This window comes from Haliotis rubra, unplaced genomic scaffold (assembly GCF_003918875.1).
Source record: "Haliotis rubra isolate DU_JTF1 unplaced genomic scaffold, ASM391887v1 Scf211, whole genome shotgun sequence".
Lineage (NCBI taxonomy): Eukaryota > Metazoa > Mollusca > Gastropoda > Lepetellida > Haliotidae > Haliotis > Haliotis rubra.
This window is the reverse complement of record NW_025766126.1, coordinates 502,518-523,476: the sequence shown is the minus strand read 5'-3', so window position 1 is coordinate 523,476 and position 20,959 is coordinate 502,518. Positions and strand designations below refer to the sequence as shown.

Genomic DNA, 20,959 nt, shown 5'->3' with positions numbered 1-20,959 from the left:
CAAGTAACCCATTCCTCAGCAGTCACTCGTAATGTATTCACATGTTCGTTACTTTGCTGTGATACGAATTATATTACAAGGTTGATTGGTTATGGTGATTGATTGAGTATGGCTGTCGCATTTGTAGCAGTATTCTAGCTCATCATGGTGAGAAAACAACGCATTTACTTCAGAAATTGTGTCAGTGTGGGGGTTTAAACCTTCTTAAACAAATAGGCTAACCTTCCTTTGTTCATAACAAACTATTTCTGACAATCGCGTTCAGCATTACAATTCAGGAAACAACATTTCACAAATCAGAGTCTGTTTGTTTTCACGGATTAGGAGTTATATTTACCTGAGACAGTATGTACTTTCGCCGAAACAACATCACCATCAAAGCCAATGACAGCAACGACAATACTTCCACTTAAATGAGATTTACAGATGAATATCAGTTGTTGCACTTCCATCCCAAGTGGTGATGATTATTATTTTTATCACCGGCAGTAGTAGTAGTCTTTACAGATTAAAATGATGAATGCAGCAAAGAGGGTTTGGGTAATTCTGGCACAGTCAGCTCATAGGGAACCTTTTCTTTGAAGCCCTGTCTAGTCGAACCTACCAAGAACGTTTCGATGAATATGTAGACACTGCAGCCTTCTGCATTACCCGGAGTGTCAGAAGGGTTGTACTTCTGGCAACAGACTCGGGTACTCTTCCAGTGTCAGTCAAAAACAATGGGGAATCGGACAACTTACATGGAATGCATGCGTGGCATTTGAAAACGAGGTCCGCATATTTGCCATATTTTTCCCAAATCTTTTCAAACTCATCTGTGTCAAAAGGAACAGAAAATGTAATGATGTAGATTTAATTCCTATTATTAATAAGGACATGGTAAAATTTGTTGGCATGGATATTGTATACGGGCTCAAAAACCACAACCACAGCGAAGAAGGTAACTAGCCAGGCCATAATGTCACTTAACATGATATGGTTGTGTCAACGCTATTTCTTCTTAACACACTGCATATAAACTTGGTCCAATGAAAAACTGAGCCAATTTCGTATGGGCCTTCGTTGGTTAATCAACCCGCTCCCTCTCTCATTATAACTGATAAATAAGACTGACTGCATGAGTTGGGTTTTACGCCGCTTTCAGCAATATTCCAGCAATATCACGGTGGGGACACCAGAAATGGGCTTCACTCAAAGTACCCATGTGGGGAATCGAACTCGGTCCTTTGGCGTGACGAGCGAATGCTTTAACCACTGGGCCCACTGGGTCCAACCACAACCCCAGAACAATATGAAAGGATGAGATCAGTATAAATATCTGTGGCTATGGCCATAATGCGAGAGTACGCGTGCTGCTCAGAACTCCAGCTGTCCATAAGTCTACATTTGTATTCAACCCAAGGTTTGTCATTTATATGGCTATTCTGGAATATGTCTCTAGCCTGCATCCATAAGTACTTCTACTAGATGGTCAATAACTGTCCCCTCAAGTAAACTAGTAAACTGACAGACCCTGTTTTTCTGTCTTTTCACGTTTGAGGAGAAGAATGTTACACTTGTCGATCCAAAATCAAAACGACATGGCCATAGGAAAGGACTCGATATTCAAAGTGGAATCTCCCTTGATATAGACTCGCCCTGCAATATTCTTCTCTTAATACAACTAGGTTCTGAAGTCAGCGCTGTGTACCGTATGTAGATCTCAAGTCGACCTGCAATTCATTAAACAAGTAACCGCACAGGGAGGTTAATACATTCAAATGGCCTTGTAATCTTTTCTGTAGTTAATCCAGCTCATTGAGAGGTTACGATGGTGCGTTTTGGCTTCTTCAAGGATCATCTTTTGAGCCAAAAATTGATCTTGGCAACCTCTTCTAGCTCCTACCTGCTCCGTGTAATGATCATTGGAAGTGCAGTATGATGTCCTGTGCAGACCTGTGCAGGCCTTTCAGACCTGTACACCATGAAAATATCTAGCCCTCTGTAATCAGTCATGATGTATTTTGTCAGTTAATACACCTTTCCCTGGGGAAGTATTGCTCGTATTGTTCGACCTTTACACAGCCAAGTATATCCTCTGTATCCATGACAGAACTGAAACAGTGAAGTAATGATGTTTTGGCGCAAGGGACCAGTTTCCAGAATCTGTTCGAGTACCATCGCGTTAGATTTAGACATTACTGTTTTTAAGCAATCAGGTGAACTTGAACACAATGGAAGTAACAGTCGTAGAAGCAGTAATGTAACAGAAGTAGTAGTAATATTAGTATCAGTAGTAGTAGTAGTAGTAGTAGTAGTAGCAGCAGTAGTAGTAGCAGTAGTAGTAGCAGAGGTAGGTGTAGTAGTACTAACAGTAGTGGCTGTAGTTTTAGAAGCAGTTAGAGTAGCTGCAGCGACAATGACAGCAGTTGTAGTAGTAACACCACCAGCTGTAGTTTTAGTAATAGCAACAGTAGTACCAGCTGTAGCAGTAGCAGTAACAGAACAGAAGTAGCAGTAGCAGTAATAGTAGCAGAAGTAGCATCAGTAGTAATATTAGTAGCTGTAGCAGTAATAGTAGCAGAAGTAGCATCAGTAGTAATATTAGTAGCTGTAGCAGTAATAGTAGCAGAAGTAGCATCAGTAGTAATATTAGTAGCTGTAGCAGTAATAGTAGCAGAAGTAGCATCAGTAGTAATATTAGTAGCTGTAGCAGTAATAGCAGCAGAAGTAGCATCAGTAGTAATATTAGTAGCAGTAGCAGTAATAGTAGCAGAAGTAGCATCAGTAGTAATATTAGTAGCTGTAGCAGCAATAGTAGCAGAAGTAGCAGTAGTAATATTAATAGCTGTAGCAGCAATAGTAGCAGAAGTATCAGTAGCAGAAGCAGCAGCAGTAGTAATATTAGTAGCAGTAGTAGCAGCAGTAAGCAGCAGAGTAGCATCAGTAGTAATATTAGTAGCAGTAGCAGTAATAGCAGCAGAAGTAGCATCAGTAGTAATATTAGTAGCAGTAGCAGTAATAGTAGCAGTAGCATCAGTAGTAATAGTAGTAGCAGCAGTAGTAATAGCAGCAGAAGTAGCAGCAGCAGTAGTAAATATTAGTAGCTGTAGCAGCAATAGTAGCAGAAGCAGCATCAGTAGTAATATTAGTAGCAGTAGCAGTAATAGCAGCAGCAAGTAGCATCAGTAGTAATATTAGTAGCAGTAGCAGTAATAGTAGCAGAAGTAGCATCAGTAGTAATATTAGTAGCTGTAGCAGTAATAGTAGCAGAAGTAGCATCAGTAGTAATATTAGTAGCAGTAGCAGTAATAGTAGCAGAAGTAGCATCAGTAGTAATATTAGTAGCAGTAGCAGTAATAGTAGCAGAAGTAGCATCAGTAGTAATATTAGTAGCAGTAGCAGTAATAGTAGCAGAAGTAGCATCAGTAGTAATAGCAGTAATAGCAGTAGCAGCAATAGCAGCAGAAGTAGCATCAGCAGTAATATTAGTAGCAGTAGCAGTAATAGTCAGCAGAAGTAGCATCAGTAGTAATATTAGTAGCAGTAGCAGTAATAGTAGCAGCAAGCAGCATCAGTAGTAGTATTAGTAGCAGCAGTAATAGTAGTAGAAGTAGCAGCAGTAGTAATAAAGCATCAGTAGCCGTAGCAGCAGTAGTAGCAGAAGTAGCATCAGTAGTAATATTAGTAGCCGTAGCAGCAATAGTAGCAGAAGTAGCATCAGTAGTAATAGTAGTAGCAGTAATAGTAGCAGCAGCAGCAATAGTAGCAAGTAGCATCAGTAGTAATATTAGTAGCAGCAGTAGCAGCAGTAGCAGCAGTAGTAGCAGAAGTAGCAATAATAGTAGCAGCAGTCAGTAGTAATATTAGTAGAAGCAGCAATAGTAGCAGAAGTAGCATCAGTAGTAATAGTGCAGTAGTAGTAATATAAGCAGTAATAGTAGCAAGTAGCAGAAGTAGTAATATTAGTAGCAGTAGCAGTAATAGTAGCAGAAGTAGCATCAGTAGTAATATTAGTAGCAGTAGCAGTAATAGTAGCAGAAGTAGCATCAGTAGTAATATTAGTAGCTGTAGCAGTAATAGTAGCAGAAGTAGCATCAGTAGTAATATTAGTAGCTGTAGCAGTAATAGTAGCAGAAGTAGCATCAGTAGTAATATTAGTAGCTGTAGCAGTAATAGTAGCAGTAGCAGAAGTAGCATCAGTAGTAATATTAGTAGCAGTAGCAGTAATAGTAGCAGAAGTAGCATCAGTAGTAATATTAGTAGAAGTAGCAGTAATAGTAGCAGAAGTAGCATCAGTAGTAATATTAGTAGCTGTAGCAGTAATAGTAGCAGAAGTAGCATCAGTAGTAATATTAGTAGCTGTAGCAGTAATAGTAGCAGAAGTAGCATCAGTAGTAATATTAGTAACTGTAGCAGCAGCAATAGTAGTAGCAGAAGTAGCAATATCAGTAGTAGCATAGCAATAGCTGTGGCATTGTTAGCAGTCAGAGTACTGGCGATGTTTACTGCAGCAGTATATCCCTATCCCTCACCCTCAGTGTAGGAGTAGCAGTAATAGCAGCAGAAGTAGCATCAGTAGTAATATTAGTAGCTGAAGCAGTAATAGTAGCAGAAGTAGCATCAGTAGTAATATAAGTAACTGTAGCAGTAATAGTAGCAGAAGTAGCATCAGCAGTAATATTAGTAGCCGTAGCAGTAATATTAGCAGAAGTAGCATCAGTAGTAATATTAGTAACTGTAGCAGTAATAGTAGCAGAAGTAGCATCAGTAGTAATATTAGTAGCTGTGGCATTGTTAGTACAGAAGTACTGGCGATGTTTACTGCCCCGCCCCCTCCCATCCCTATCCCTCACCCTCAGTGACTACAGACCACCTGTCACCATTAAACCCCCGACCCTGGCTACACATGCATGTCATACACATCACTAACATGTGCCGCCACTGACGTTGTGGAGTTCTTGTAGCCTGATGTCACAGCTGTGGGTTGGATGTCAGTAAATATGCAGTTGAGCATCGCACAGCTTAACCTCGTCTCTGTAGGGAGGCCTTCAGTAAACTATGATCATGGCTAATCTCGGAATGTTTTAGCAATACTGATGTTTGAGAAGATCGTTTCACTTAGCTAGAACCTTTGTCCTCTATTGTGTCCTTTTGTCATTTTCTTGTGTGCCCCTTAGTCCTTTGTACTGTACACCTTTGTCCTTCTCTATTGTGCCCCTTTGTCCTTTGCACCGTACACCTTTGCCCTTCTCCATCGTGCCCCTTCTTCTTTTGTACCGTACATCATTGCCCTGTGTCCTTTGTACCGCACACCTTTGCCCTGTGTCCTTTGTACCGCACACCTTTACCCTGTGTCCTTTGTACCGTACACCTTTACCCTGTGTCCTTTGTACCGTAACCTTTACCCTGTGTCCTTTGTACCGTACACCTTTACCCTGTGTCCTTTGTACCGTACACCTTTACCCTGTGTCCTTTGTACCGTAACCTTTACCCTGTGTCCTTTGTACCGTGCACCTTTACCTTGTGTCCTTTGTACCGTACACCTTTACCCTGTGTCCTTTGTACCGTACACCTTTACCCTGTGTCCTTTGTACCGTGCACCTTTACCCTGTGTCCTTTGTACCGTGCACCTTTACCCTGTGTCCTTTGTACCGTACACCTTTACCCTGTGTCCTTTGTACCGTACACCTTTACCCTGTGTCCTTTGTACCGTGCACCTTTACCCTGTGTCCTTTGTACCGTACACCTTTACCCTGTGTCCTTTGTACCGTACACTTTTTCCCTTTGGTCTGCGTCCTTTGTACCGTACACCATTGCTCTTTGCCCTGAGTCCATTGTATCGTGCACCTTGCCCTGTGCCCTATTGTACTGTGTGCAAATACCGAAGTATATTTCATAAACATTATATCGATGTACCACTAATTTGTGCGCAGTTGAAATGATAAAATGAATAATGAGTTCAGCACAGTCTGACAGAAACCTCAGAGGCCACAACAACGCTAAGGGGCGTTTTGACATCGTTTTCAAAGTCAAATGTGCACTCAAGCCTTTTCACAACAATGGTCACTTGTATAACATCTTAGTTATTTGTCGTCATGATATGGCTGAAATATTGCCGATGTGACGTTAAATAATAACTCACTCACTCTACAGCTGTAACCATAGGAATGACACGGCGTTGAAAATACCGAGACTCATCCCTTATGAAACACTTATAAAACATTGCATATATAAAACCATTAAGCCGTGAAACCAGCACAGTATTCATCAACTACACAGAATATATATTTCATCTTGTACGTTCATGTCTCAATATAACGCGTTCCTGCATCATTTCACGATAGTTTTCAAAGGTAAATCAATGGACATACTACTCAATGGAAACTCATGAAAGGACTTTGGAAATGTTATGGATGAACGTATGCAGGGCTGAGCTTGCTATCCCGTCATGCAATGTGCTTCTTTCTGAACTGAGTCTGCGCATGTCAGTCCTACATCATTTCTCTCATATCAGCATCCTAGAAAGCTGTGTGAGGTCTGCGCTTCCATTGTATCAAGTTTAACTAAGTCTTCCAAGTGGTTCTATCACTTCACAATGGTGAGTACTGTATTTTGCAATGATTAATATATGCACATAATTACACGTTTCATTGTTTTATAACAAAATGTTGAACAAACCGTTTTGCTTTTTTTTTTCAAGAAATATACTCCTGCTGCTGTTACTATAACCAATTTGATAGATGCCCAGCTGCATCTGTTTGCAATGCTATTTAGGTTAGTTTGTGAATAAGGTGACTTTGGGTGCTCTAGGCTGCATGATTTAAAAGGACGCCAATTTGTTTCCATATCGATTTTCTGTAGGTATGAATCATATTGACAACATCTGCACCACCTGTGAATATACGCCTATATAATATTGATCATATACAAGCACATTGTAGCTGTACACATCTATGCATATTGGAGGTTGTCTGAATCATTGACAGCTTGCATGTGCAAGTCTATAGTACGATACGATCGGAATACTGTCGAATACTACTACGTCCTGGTTGTAACAGTATTGAATCCGGTTTCCTCTGGGGAGACGTAACCTGGTGGTCACATAGATACTTGCCAGGCTTCAAAACCCTACCAGTACACCACACTAAGTCACGGGTTTCTCAAAGTTTATTTCAACAAAAGTACTTTATTTAACAACAAAACTAAATAAAATCAATTTCAACTGACTTTGGTTTATGTGAGTGAGTTTACGCCAATGTCAATAGTATTTGAGCCATATCGTAGCGGACTGGCTTTGTGTGGGAGGAGTGAAGGTGAGACCATAGCGGACTGGCTTTGTGTGGGAGGAGTGAAGGTGAGAGCATAGCGGACTGGCTTTGTGTGGGAGGAGTGAAGGTGAGACCATAGCGGACTGGCTTTGTGTGGGAGGAGTGAAGGTGAGACTATAGCGGACTGGCTTTGTGTGGGAGGAGTGAAGGTGAGACCATAGCGGACTGGCTTTGTGTGGGAGGAGTGAAGGTGAGACCAAAGCGGACTGGCTTTGTGTGGGAGGAGTGAAGGTGAGACCATAGCGGACTGGTTTTGTGTGGGAGGAGTGAAGGTGAGACAATAGCGGACTGGCTTTGTGTGGGAGGAGTGAAGGTGAGACCATAGCAGACTGGCTTTATGTGGGAGGAGTGAAGGTGAGACCATAGCGGACTGGCTTTGTGTGGGAGGAGTGAAGGTGAGACAATAGCGGACTGGCTTTGTGTGGGAGGAGTGAAGGTGAGACCATAGCGGACTGGCTTTGTGTGGGAGGAGTGAAGGTGAGACCATAGCGGACTGGCTTTGTGTGGGAGGAGTGAAGGTGAGACAATAGCGGACTGGCTTTGTGTGGGAGGAGTGAAGGTGAGACCATAGCGGCCTGGCTTTGTGTGGGAGGAGTGCAGGTGAGACCATAGCGGCCTGGCTTTGTGTGGGAGGAGTGAAAGTGAGACAATAGCGGCCTGGCTTTGTTTGGGAGGAGTGCAGGTGAGACCATAGCGGACTGGCTTTGTGTGGGAGGAGTGAAGGTGAGACCATAGCGGACTGGTTTTGTGTGGGAGGAGTGAAGGTGAGACAATAGCGGACTGGCTTTGTGTGGGAGGAGTGAAGGTGAGACCATAGCGGACTGGCTTTGTGTGGGAGGAGTGAAGGTGAGACCATAGCGGACTGGCTTTGTGTGGAGGAGTGAAGGTGAGACCATAGCGGACTGGTTTTGTGTGGGAGGAGTGAAGGTGAGAGCATAGCGGACTGGCTTTGTGTGGGAGGAGTGAAGGTGAGACCATAGCGGACTGGCTTTGTGGGAGGAGTGAAGGTGAGACCATAGCGGACTGGAGGAGTGAAGGTGAGACCATAGCGGACTGGCTTTTGTGTGGGAGGAGTGAAGGTGAGACCATAGGACTGGCTTTGTGGGAGGAGTGAAGGTGGGAGACCAAAGCGGACTGGCTTTGTGTGGGAGGAGTGAAGGTGAGACCATAGCGGACTGGCTTTGTGTGGGAGGAGTGAAGGTGAGACCATGTGGACTGGCTTTGTGTGGGAGGAGTGAAGGTGAGACCATAGCGGACTGGCTTTGTGTGGGAGGAGTGAAGGTGAGACCATAGCGGACTGGCTTTGTGTGGGAGGAGTGAAGGTGAGACCATAGCGGACTGGCTTTGTGTGGGAGGAGTGAAGGTGAGACCATAGCGGACGGGAGGAGTGAAGGTGAGACCATAGCGGACTGGTTTTGTGTGGGAGGAGTGAAGGTGAGACAATAGCGGACTGGCTTTGTGTGGGAGGAGTGAAGGTGAGACCATAGCGGACTGGTTTTGTGTGGGAGGAGTGAAGGTGAGAGCATAGCGGACTGGCTTTGTGTGGGAGGAGTGAAGGTGAGACCAAAGAAAGCCACGTGAGGTAATATACCAGGATCCTAATCAGGGCGAATTAATGGCTTGAAACCATGATCAGCAGATCCTACCACGGCCAAGAGAGACATATCGGTAGAGAGAATGTCCTCTTAACGTGTTACGTACATCTGCACGTACTGTACTGAGAATATGATAAATTATAAACATATTTCATCTTCGTATTCAAAATCATTCTCTTTGTTTGCAGAGGGAATGTATTTCAGTCCACGTCGGCCAGGCCGGAGTCCAGATGGGCAATGCATGCTGGGAGTTGTATTGTCTGGAGCACTCCATCCAGCCTGATGGTCAGATGGCCGAGGGCTCGCCAGGCAAAAAGGATGAGTCCTTCAGCACCTTCTTCAGCGAAACTGGAGCAGGGAAACATGTACCCAGGGCCATCTTCGTCGACCTTGAGCCTACAGTGGTCGGTACGTATATTCAGACCACTTTTACAACCTTCAAACATATACAGCAAGATCCATATTTCAATTTTACTTGATCATTCAAATTTACATAAAATCTAACCTTTTCCCTGCAGATGAGGTCCGTACCGGCACCTACCGCCAGCTGTTCCACCCCGAGCAGCTCATCACCGGCAAGGAGGACGCCGCCAACAACTACGCCCGTGGTCACTACACCGTGGGCAAGGAACATATCGATCAAGTTATTGAAAAGATCAGAAAAATGTCTGACCAGTGTACTGGACTCCAGGGCTTTCTCATCTTCCACAGCTTCGGTGGCGGCACCGGCTCCGGCTTCACGTCTCTGTTGATGGAGAGACTGTCCGTGGAATACGGTAAAAAGGCCAAGCTTGAATTCGCCGTTTACCCCGCCCCTCAAGTGTCTACCGCCGTAGTAGAACCCTACAACTCCATCTTGACCACCCACACCACCCTGGAACACTCCGACTGCGCCTTCATGGTCGACAACGAAGCCATTTATGAAATCTGCAAGAGTAAGCTTGACATTGATCGTCCTTCCTATACCAACTTGAACCGTCTGATTGGTCAGATTGTCAGCTCCATCACTGCCTCTCTCCGTTTCGAAGGTGCCCTGAACGTGGATCTGACCGAGTTCCAGACCAACTTGGTGCCCTACCCACGTATCCACTTCCCTCTGGCTAACTATGCCCCAGTCATCTCCGCAGAGAAGGCCTTCCATGAGCAGCTGACTGTTGCAGAGGTCACAAATGCCTGCTTTGACCCTGCTAATCAGCTGGTGAAATGCGATCCCAGAAATGGAAAGTACATGGCCTGTTGCATGCTTTACCGTGGTGACGTCGTTCCCAAAGACGTAAATGTAGCAATAGCAGCCATCAAGACCAAGAGAACCATCCAGTTCGTCGACTGGTGCCCCACTGGGTTCAAGGTCGGCATCAATTATAAAGCACCAAGTATTGTTCCCGGTGGTGACCTTGCCGAGGTCAAGAGAGCCGTCTGTATGCTGGCGAATACTACAGCTATTTCCGAGGCCTGGGCTCGTCTTGACCACAAGTTCGATCTGATGTACGCCAAGCGAGCTTTCGTCCACTGGTACGTGGGTGAGGGCATGGAGGAGGGAGAATTCTCCGAGGCCCGTGAGGACTTGGCTGCTCTGGAGAAGGACTACGAGGAGGTTGGAGTCGACTCCTTTCAAGTCGACCAGGAGGATGAGGTCGAAGAGTATTGATGATGCAAATTTTGAGGTTGTATGAACCATGTGTCAACAACACTATACGTATGTTTCTTTTTAAGTCTCTTCTTACTTTTTTGTTCAAATAAAGAAAAGTGAACACAAAATTCAGATCCTTTGTATATTCCACAGAAAAGAACAAACACTTTGGACGATCTACTCGACTGACCCGCTGTCATACATGATGCATATCCAGTTCATGTCTTGATATAGCTGGACATATAGATGAGTTTAAGGTGCAAAATATAATACATGGATAACAGGTATTTGTCATGAAAGTCTACAGATAACCCCATACCTTCTTTTGCTGTATTTAACTGTATGACGTAAATGCCCAGGTTATGCTTGACAGTCACAATTTGCCATTCTTTTGCCAATGGAAGGCTGAAGTCACTGCCGGGAAAAAGACAACATACAGCTCTACATAAATGTAGGTAACGAAACTAGCAAGAACTGGTAATTCGATGATGATGGGTATCAAAGTTATATGTCTTGACCTACATTTCTAGTAACCCCAGTAACATTTTAATAACCTTTGTCAAATCCCATTTGCAAGTGTGTTCGTTCTTAGTCCGGCGGTTTGGGGCTTTATGTGAAAATAATCCTGACGGTAAGAGTGAGTGATTGAGGGTCAAACCTACTTTGAACAGTATGTATCTCTATTACACAGTATGAGCATGGCGGATGGGTGGTAGGGTGCGTGCACAGGCGCATGGGTGGTAGGGTGGGTGCTCAGGCGGATGTTTGGTAGAGTGGGTGCACAGGCGGATGTTTGGTAGGGTGGGTGCACAGGCGGATGTTTGGTAGGGTGGGTGCACAGGCGGATGTTTGGTAGGGTGGGTGCACAGGTGGATGTTTGGTAGGGTGGGTACACAGGCGGATGTTTGGTAGGGTGGGTACACAGGCGGATGTTTGGTAGGGTGGGTACACAGGCGGATGTTTGGTAGGGTGGGTGCACAGGTGGATGTTTGGTAGGTTGGGTACACAGGCGGATGTTTGGTAGGGTGGGTATACAGGCGGATGTTTGGTAGGTGGGTACACAGGCGGACGGGTGGTAGGGTGGGTGCACAGGCGGATGTTTGGTAGGGTGGGTACACAGGCGGATGTTTGGTAGGTTGGGTACACAGGCGGATGTTTGGTAGGGTGGGTGCACAGGTGGATGGGTGGTAGGGTGGGTGCACAGGCGGATGTTTGGTAGGGTGGGTACACAGGCGGATGTTTGGTAGGGTGGGTGCACAGGTGTATGTTTGGTAGGTGGGTATACAGGCGGATGTTTGGTAGGGTGGGTACACAGGCGGACGGGTGGTAGGGTGGGTGCACAGGCGGATGTTTGGTAGGGTGGGTACACAGGCGGATGTTTGGTAGGGTGGGTGCACAGGTGTATGTTTGGTAGGGTGGGTGCACAGGCGGATGTTTGGTAGGGTGGGTACACAGGCGGATTGTTTGGTAGGGTGGGTGCACAGGTGTATGTTTGGTAGGGTGGGTATACAGGCGGATGTTTGGTAGGTAGGGTACACAGGCGGACGGGTGGTAGGGTGGGTGCACAGGTGGATGTTTGGTAGGGTGGGTACACAGGCGGATGTTTGGTAATGTGGGTGCACAGGCGGATGTTTGGTAGGGTGGGTGCACAGGCGGATGTTTGGTAGGTAGGGTACACAGGCGGATGGGTGGTAGGGTGGGTACACAGGCGGATGTTTGGTAATGTTAGTGCACAGGCGGATGTTTGGTAGGGTGGGTACACAGGCGGATGTTTGGTAGGTAGGGTACACAGGCGGATGGGTGGTAGGGTGGGTGCACAGGCGGATGGGTGGTAGGGTGGGAGTCATGTCTACTACAGCCAGTAACGACGGCGTGTAGGTTCCAAGGCAGATGAGTGGACACCGACAGTAACCACCCGGTCCTCACTTCTGTCACCCTGTTATGTCCTCTACCTTAACTTATACTGTTGTCCAAGTTGACTCTGTTACATACATTCCTCAAATAAAAACGAAAGAGGAAACTTCTCTAGTTTCCTGGATGTACCCACAGTTCCCTCCGCATGAGCTTCTCTGTAAATCCTCCCACTCACCACTTGATGCCATGTAACCAGATGGATTGCAGTTAGTACACGGCTGTTGGGTCAAACGCCAAGCAAAATCACTGTGGAAGTTCTTACGAGTGAGTGAGTATAGTTTTACGCCGCACTAAGCAATATTCCAGCTATATGGCGGTGGTCTGTAAATAATCGAGTCTGGAGCAGAAAATCCAGTGATCAACAGCATGAGCATCGATCTGCGTAATTGGGAACCGATGACATGTGTTCACCATGTTAGCGAGCCTGACCACCCGATCACGTTAGCCGCCTCTTTCGACAAGCATGGGTTACTGAAGATCAGTTCTAACCTAGACCTTTACGGGTCAGTTCTTACGAAGGGGTGGGAACAACGAGTAGCTGTAAGATACCTAACAATGTATTTACAGACAAACAACTTGAGTTTCAGAACAGAACAGAAACACAAGTAAGCTTGTGTACACACTTTTACATGCTGGTTGGTCAAACCATATTTGCTACGATAAACCTCACTCACTGGCGCTCGTGAGAAAATATACATTGTTGGGATTTTCATAAACAATATGTACAAGTTTCAGCTAAGCACACAGAAAACAAACCCGATATGGACCAGATATGTTTTCGATATTTAGATTTTTACCAAACCGAAGTCCAAGCCCAAGAATAGAGTCCGTCTCTGTGAGGGCAACATCTCTATATTTGTAAAGCAGTGGTTGAGTGGTTGAGCAGTGAGTGAGTGAGTTATTTTTACGCCGCTTTTAGCAATATTCCAGCAATATCACGGCGGGGGACTCCAGAAATGGGCTTCACACATTGTACCCATGTGGGGAATCGAACCCGGGTCTTCGGCGTGGCGAGCGAACGCTTTAACCCCACCGCCCCTTGTAAAACAGACATCGAACAATAAGATATTTGTACATATGAGAGAAAACTTTGAGCTTCGTATTGATGACAGAATATCGTGTTTTTTTCACAAGTCATGCATGTATGCTTTCTATAAGGTTGATTTAACAATCTATTCTCAGCAACACCTGCAGTACTGACATTATTTATTGCATTCTGATCTAGATTTGATGCAGTCTGTTTGCAGGACACCACAAAGGAAACTTCTAAATAGAGTCACTCCTTGCGTCACTCTTCCTTAGACACAGAAGTACAATAATCTCTTCCTTAGACACAGAAGTACAATAATCTCTTCCTTAGACACAGAAGTACAATAATCTCTTCCTTAGACACAGAAGTACAATAATCTCTTCCTTAGACACAGAAGTACAATAATCTCTTCCTTAGACACAGAAGTACAACAATCTCTTCCTTAGGCACAGAAGTACAATAATCTCTTCCTTAGACACAGAAGTACAATAATCTCTTCCTTAGACACAGAAGTACAATAATCTCTTCCTTAGACACAGAAGTACAATAATCTCTTCCTTAGACACAGAAGTACAACAATCTCTTCCTTAGACACAGAAGTACAATAATCTCTTCCTTAGACACAGAAGTACAATAATCTCTTCCTTAGACACAGAAGTACAATAATCTCTTCCTTAGACACAGAAATACAATAATCTCTTCCTTAGACACAGAGGTACAATAATCTCTTCCTTAGACACAGAAGTACAATAATCTCTTCCTTACTTATGATGGCCGAGAAGGGACATAATTCGCTTTATCAATATATCGAATTCGTTTGCGGTCGCTAGATTTGCGATAAAGCTCTAACAGGAAACTAGAAAGCTGACACGAGACATGGCAGGGATATTGATGGAAGCTATATAACACGAGACATGGCAGGGATATTGATGGAAGCTATATAACACGAGACATGGCAGGGATATTGTTGGAAGCTATATAACACGAGACATGGCAGGGATATTGTTGGAAGCTATATAACACGAGACATGGCAGGGATATTGTTGGAAGCTATATAACACGAGACATGGCAGGGATATTGTTGGAAGCTATATAACACGAGACATGGCAGGGATATTGTTGGAAGCTATATAACACGAGACATGGCAGGGATATTGTTGGAAGCTATATAACACGAGACATGGCAGGGATATTGTTGGAAGCTATATAACACGAGACATGGCAGGGATATTGTTGGAAGCTATATAACACGAGACATGGCAGGGATATTGTTGGAAGCTATATAACACGAGACATGGCAGGGATATTGTTGGAAGCTATATAACACGAGACATGGCAGGGATATTGTTGGAAGCTATATAACACGAGACATGGCAGGGATATTGTTGGAAGCTATATAACACGAGACATGGCAGGGATATTGTTGGAAGCTATATAACACGAGACATGGCAGGGGATATTGTTGGAAGCTATATAACACGAGACATGGCAGGGATATTGTTGGAAGCTATATAACACGAGACATGGCAGGGATATTGTTGGAAGCTATATAACACGAGACATGGCAGGGATATTGATGGAAGCTATATAACACGAGACATGGCAGGGATATTGTTGGAAGCTATATAACACGAGACATGGCAGGGATATTGTTGGAAGCTATATAACACGAGACATGGCAGGGATATTGTTGGAAGCTATATAACACGAGACATGGCAGGGATATTGTTGGAAGCTATATAACACGAGACACAGATATTGAAGCTATATAACACGAGACATGGCAGGGATATTGTTGGAAGCTATATAACACGAGACATGGCAGGGATATTGTTGGAAGCTATATAACACGAGACATGGCAGGGATATTGTTGGAAGCTATATAACACGAGACATGGCAGGGATATTGTTGGAAGCTATATAACACGAGACATGGCAGGGATATTGTTGGAAGCTATATAACACGAGACATGGCAGGGATATTGTTGGAAGCTATATAACACGAGACATGGCAGGGATATTGATGGAAGCTATATAACACGAGACATGGCAGGGATATTGATGGAAGCTATATAACACGAGACATGGCAGGGATATTGTTGGAAGCTATATAACACGAGACATGGCAGGGATATTGTTGGAAGCTATATAACACGAGACATGGCAGGGATATTGTTGGAAGCTATATAACACGAGACATGGCAGGGATATTGTTGGAAGCTATATAACACGAGACATGGCAGGGATATTGTTGGAAGCTATATAACACGAGACATGGCAGGGATATTGTTGGAAGCTATATAACACGAGACATGGCAGGGATATTGATGGAAGCTATATAACACGAGACATGGCAGGGATATTGATGCATGTCTTTGGTTTTCAAGATATCTGATACATACTCTTCTATGAACATTTCTGGAAAAAATAATTTTGTTGAATTTTCATCTCTGACACCTGACGCTTTGGGCCTTTATTTGATCTTTGCATTTAGGACCAAGCTCGTAGATACTCCTTTTTACGTACTAAAATCATCGCTGAAGTGAATCACTTGACCAGTGAAGCCAGAAACACTACATGCTTGTCCCAGCCAATGATGACGCCTTCATACCTGAATGTATCGTTCAAATGCAGGTTGACTAAGTTGATGGCTACACGAGTCAATATTGATGGAACCCGGTCCAACAAACAATACACGGGGTATAACTCTGCTTCAGTCCTGTTTTACGGGGTTCACAAGTTTGTGAAGTTACCGTAAAATATTACTCAGGGCAAAATGGTGACCTCGAATAGATAGTGCTGGTATTGGCATACAACCTGCGATACTATACATCACGATACTAAAATTTTAGTCAGGACGATATAGTGCCAAAGTATTGTGCACTGAAGCTGCGATACGATACGAATTCCGATATAAGGGTCGCGATACGATACGTATCACGATACTAAAATCTTTAATTCTAACAGCAACTATAAAACGCCTTAATATCAAAACAAACCATTTTAAAGTATTTCGTCAAATTCCGCCAGCGTTTTTCAATGTTCATTCGGAAACATGATAATTAGGTTTATACACGGACTTTGTGAATGTTAATAACATGCAAGCACTATGTCTGACACAGTTCGCTGTATCGGCGGTCCATAGATCGATGCATCGATGCATATTGATGAATCTTTTACGCCACTACGAATAGATAGCTGTAGCTCAGCATGGATCGCGTGTAGGAATTACATAACACAAACTGCAATAAGTGTCAGTATTGCCACACCAAGGCGTTCAGATAAGTGTGGAGGATTCGTTCATTGCTCTTTTATAAACACAATAACATTATCAACTCCAGTACCCAAACATTACCCCATTTCCAGCTCCAGTACCCAAACATTACCCCTTCTCAGCTCCAGTACCCAAACATCATCCCAGTCTCAGCCCCAGTACCCAAACATCACCCTCTTTTCAGCTCCAGTACCCAAACATTACCCCCTTCTCAGCTTCAGTACCCAAACATTACCCCTTCTCAGCTCCAGTACCCAAACATCATCCCAGTCTCAGCCCCAGTATCCAAACATCACCCCCTTTTCAGCTCCAGTACCCAAACATTACCCCCTTCTCAGCTCCAGTACCCAAACATTACCCCTTCTCAGCTCCAGTACCCAAACATCATCCTAGTCTCAGCCAAAGTACCCAAACATCACACCCTTCTCAGCCCCAGTACCCAAACATCACCCCCTTTTCAGGCTCCAGTACCCAAACATCACCCCCTTTTCATCTCCAGTACCCAAACATTACCCCTTCTCAGCTCCAGTACCCAAACATCATCCTAGTCTCAGCCAAAGTACCCAAACATCACACCCTTCTCAGCCCCAGTACCCAAACATCACCCCCTTTTCAGCTCCAGTACCCAAACATTACCCCTTCTCAGCTCCAGTACCCAAACATCATCCTAGTCTCAGCCAAAGTACCCAAACATCACCCCCTTTTCAGCTCCAGTACCCAAACATTACCCCCTTCTCAGCTCCAGTACCCAAACATTACCCCTTCTCAGCTCCAGTACCCAAACATCATCCCAGTCTCAGCCAAAGTACCCAAACATCACACCCTTCTCAGCCCCAGTACCCAAACATCACCCCCTTTTCAGCTCCAGTACCCAAACATCACCCCTTCTCAGCTCCAGTACCCAAACATTACCCCCATTCTCAGCTCAAGTACCCAAACATCATCCCAGTCTCAGCCAAAGTACCCAAACATCACACCCTTCTCAGCCCCAGTACCCAAACATCACACCCTTTTCAGCTCAGTACCCAAACATTACCCCTTCTCAGCTCCAGTACCCAAACATTACCCCTTCTCAGCTCCAGTACACCCCTTTTCTAGCTCCAGTACCCAAACATCACCCCTTTCATCTCCAGTACCCAAACATTACCCTTCTCAGCTCCAGTACCCAAACATCATCCCAGTCTCAGCCAAAGTACCCAAACATCACCCCCTTTCTCAGCTCCAGTACCCAAACATTACCCCCTTCTCAGCCCAGTACCCAAACATTACCCACTTCTCAGCTCCAGTACCCAAACATCATCCCAGTCTCAGCTAAAGTACCCAAACATCACCCCTTTTCAGCTCCAGTACCCAAACATCACCCCCTTCTCAGCTCCAGTACCCAAACATTACCCCTTCTCAGCTCAAGTACCCAAACATCATCCCAGTCTCAGCCAAAGTACCCAAACATCACACCCTTCTCAGCCCCAGTACCCAAACACCACACCCTTTTCAGCTCAGTACCCAAACATTACCCCTTCTCAGCTCAGTACCCAAACATTACCCCTTCTCAGCTCCAGTACCCAAACATCATCCCAGTCTCAGCCAAAGTACCCAACCATCACACCCTTCTCAGCCCCAGTACCCAAACATCATCCACTTCTCAGCCCCAGTACCCAAACATCACACCCTTCTCAGCTCCAGTACCCAAACATCATCCCCTTCTCAGCTCCAGTACCCAAACATCATCCCAGTCTCAGCTCCAGTACCCAAACATCATCCCCTTCTCAGCTCAAGTACCCAAACATCATCCCCTCTCAGCTCCAGTACCCAAACAGCATCCCCTTCTCAGCTCCAGTACCCAAACATCACCCCCTTCTCAGCCCCAGTACCCAAACATCATCCCCTTCTCAGCTCCAGTACCCAAACATTACCCCATTCTCCGCCCCAGTACCCAAACATCATTCACTTCTCAACTCCTGTACCCAAACATCATCCACTTCTCAGCTCCAGTACCCAAACTTTACCCCCTTCTCCGCCCCAGTACCCAAACATCATCCACTTCTCAACTCCTGTACCCAAACATCATCACTTTCTCAGCTCCAGTACCCAAACATGATCCCCTTATCAGCTCCAGTACCCAAACATCATCCCCGTCTCAGCTCCAGTAACCAAACATCACTCACTCACACACACACGCACACGCGCGCGCGCGCGCACACACACACACACACACACACACACACACACACACACAGACACCACCTCAGTTCATTTTCTGAAAGTGCTATCTGAAGAACAGTTGATTTTAGTAGTGTTGCTTTTTAATCACTACAGATGAGAGATAGCAGCTGTTGAGATATGTTGTGAAGCAAGTGCTTTGTCTGTGTAGTCCAGTATTTGGACCACGATGTTAAGCATTGTAATTGGATTCAGCTGGTGCTTAATTTATTATCATATGTAAATAGTAGATGTCACTGTGAATTCCACATGGTATCGGTATCCTCGCGCCTTAGGTGTAGATACTTCAGTCAAATACAAAGAAGCCATGGCTTAAACAGGTGTTGCCCGACACAATGAAACGGTCCACGAGAACTGGAGCTGTATGCTGGAACAGTATCGTTCCCATGACTGCGAAGTGTGTATATTAGTATGTATTTCACACGTGCCCTGAGTGCTTACGTACAGAATACCTATCACATCTGTGTCTTGTACATGTGTTTACCTAAGGCTACATGTATTCAAACAGGCCATTCTGCATTACATCTCGTCCACAAACAGTATATAGTCCCTGAAATATGGATATGTATAAGGTTTAATCTAATACAGTTCAAAACAGGAACCTACGAGTTCATAGCACCCTCACGTATCTTAATTGCTAGACCGAAGAAGGAGAGGTATTAGGTATTTAGTATCAGGCAGTATGGTACTAATGTGGGTACTTGAGCTAAGAATGTGATGCGGTACTACAGCTAAGAATGTGATGTGTTACTACAGCTGATAAGGAGACGTGTTACTACAGCTGAGAAGGGGATGTGTTACTACAGCTGATAAGGAGATGTCTTACTACAGCTGAGAAGGGGGGTGTTACTAGAACTGATAAGGAGATGTGTTACTACAGCTGATAAGGGATGTGTTACTACAGCTGATAAGGAGATTATTACTACAGCTGATAAGGAGATGTGTTACTACAGCTGATAAGGGGATGTGTTACTACAGCTGATAAGGAGATGTGCTACTACAGCTGAGAAGGGGATGTGTTACTACAGCTGATAAGGAGATGTGTTACTACAGCTGATAAGGGGATGTGTTACTACAACTGATAAGGGGGATGTGTTACTACAGCTGATAAGGAGATGTGTTACTACAGCTGAGAAGGGATGTGTTACTACAGCTGATAAGGAGATTATTACTACAGCTGATAAGGAGATGTGTTACTACAGCTGATAAGGAGATGTGCTACTACAGCTGAGAAGGGGATGTGTTACTACAGCTGAGAGGGAGATGTGTTACTACAGCTGAGAAGGGGATGTGTTACTACAGCTGAGAAGGGATGTGTTACTACAACTGAGAAGGAGATGTGTTACTACAGCTGAGAAGGGGATGTGTTACAACAGCTGAGAAGGGGATGTGTTACTACAGCTGATAAGGAGATGTGTTACTACAGCTGAGAAGGGGATGTGTTACTACAACTGATAAGGGGGATGTGTTACTACAGCTGATAAGGAGATGTGTTACTACAGCTGAGAAGGGGATGTGTTACTACAACTGAGAAGAGTGTGTGTTACTACAGCTGAGAAGGAGACAGTTCAGAAGGGGATGTGTTACTACTTCTGGGAAGGGGTTAGGCACTATAGCTGAGAAAGGGATGTGTTACTACAGCTGAGAAGGGGAAGTGGTACTACAGCTGAGAAGGAGACAGCTCAGAAGGGTGTGTGTTACTACTTCTGGGAAGGGGTTAGGCACTATAGCTGAGAAAGGGATGTGTTACTACAGCTGAGAAGGGGAGGTGTTACTACAGCTGAGGAGGGGATGTGTTACTACAGCTGAGAAGTTTACTTGAATGAAATCCCTGAAACACTTTATTTTCCCTTCCGCCCAGCCCTTTCTGCAATGCAAAAGCCCAGAATGAAGCAAGTCTAGATTTTCCTCAGGATCAAGATATCCCATCTCACTGGGGCTCATTTTTAGTGTATTTGACTTATTTGTTTCTTTAAAAATACATAC

General features: G+C 44.6%; 1 protein-coding gene across 4 annotated transcripts in view; it reads left to right on the top strand.

The window, feature by feature from the left end:
• The window catches only part of LOC124276687 (tubulin alpha-1 chain-like), a 104,593-nt gene that overhangs the window by 76,695 nt on the left and 6,939 nt on the right, over nt 1-20,959 (top strand). The window contains exons 1-3 of one of the 4 annotated variants that reach the window (XM_046712332.1): nt 6,462-6,580; nt 9,094-9,313; nt 9,424-10,499. The exons of 2 other annotated variants lie outside the window; for them this stretch is intronic. In XM_046712332.1, the coding sequence (XP_046568288.1) occupies nt 6,578-6,580; nt 9,094-9,313; nt 9,424-10,499 (1,299 nt within the window). In that variant the 5' untranslated portion in view covers nt 6,462-6,577. Of the gene's footprint in view, nt 1-6,461; nt 6,581-9,093; nt 9,314-9,423; nt 10,500-20,959 lie in introns of those variants that run through there. One more of the 4 variants, XM_046712333.1, reaches the window with a different exon arrangement.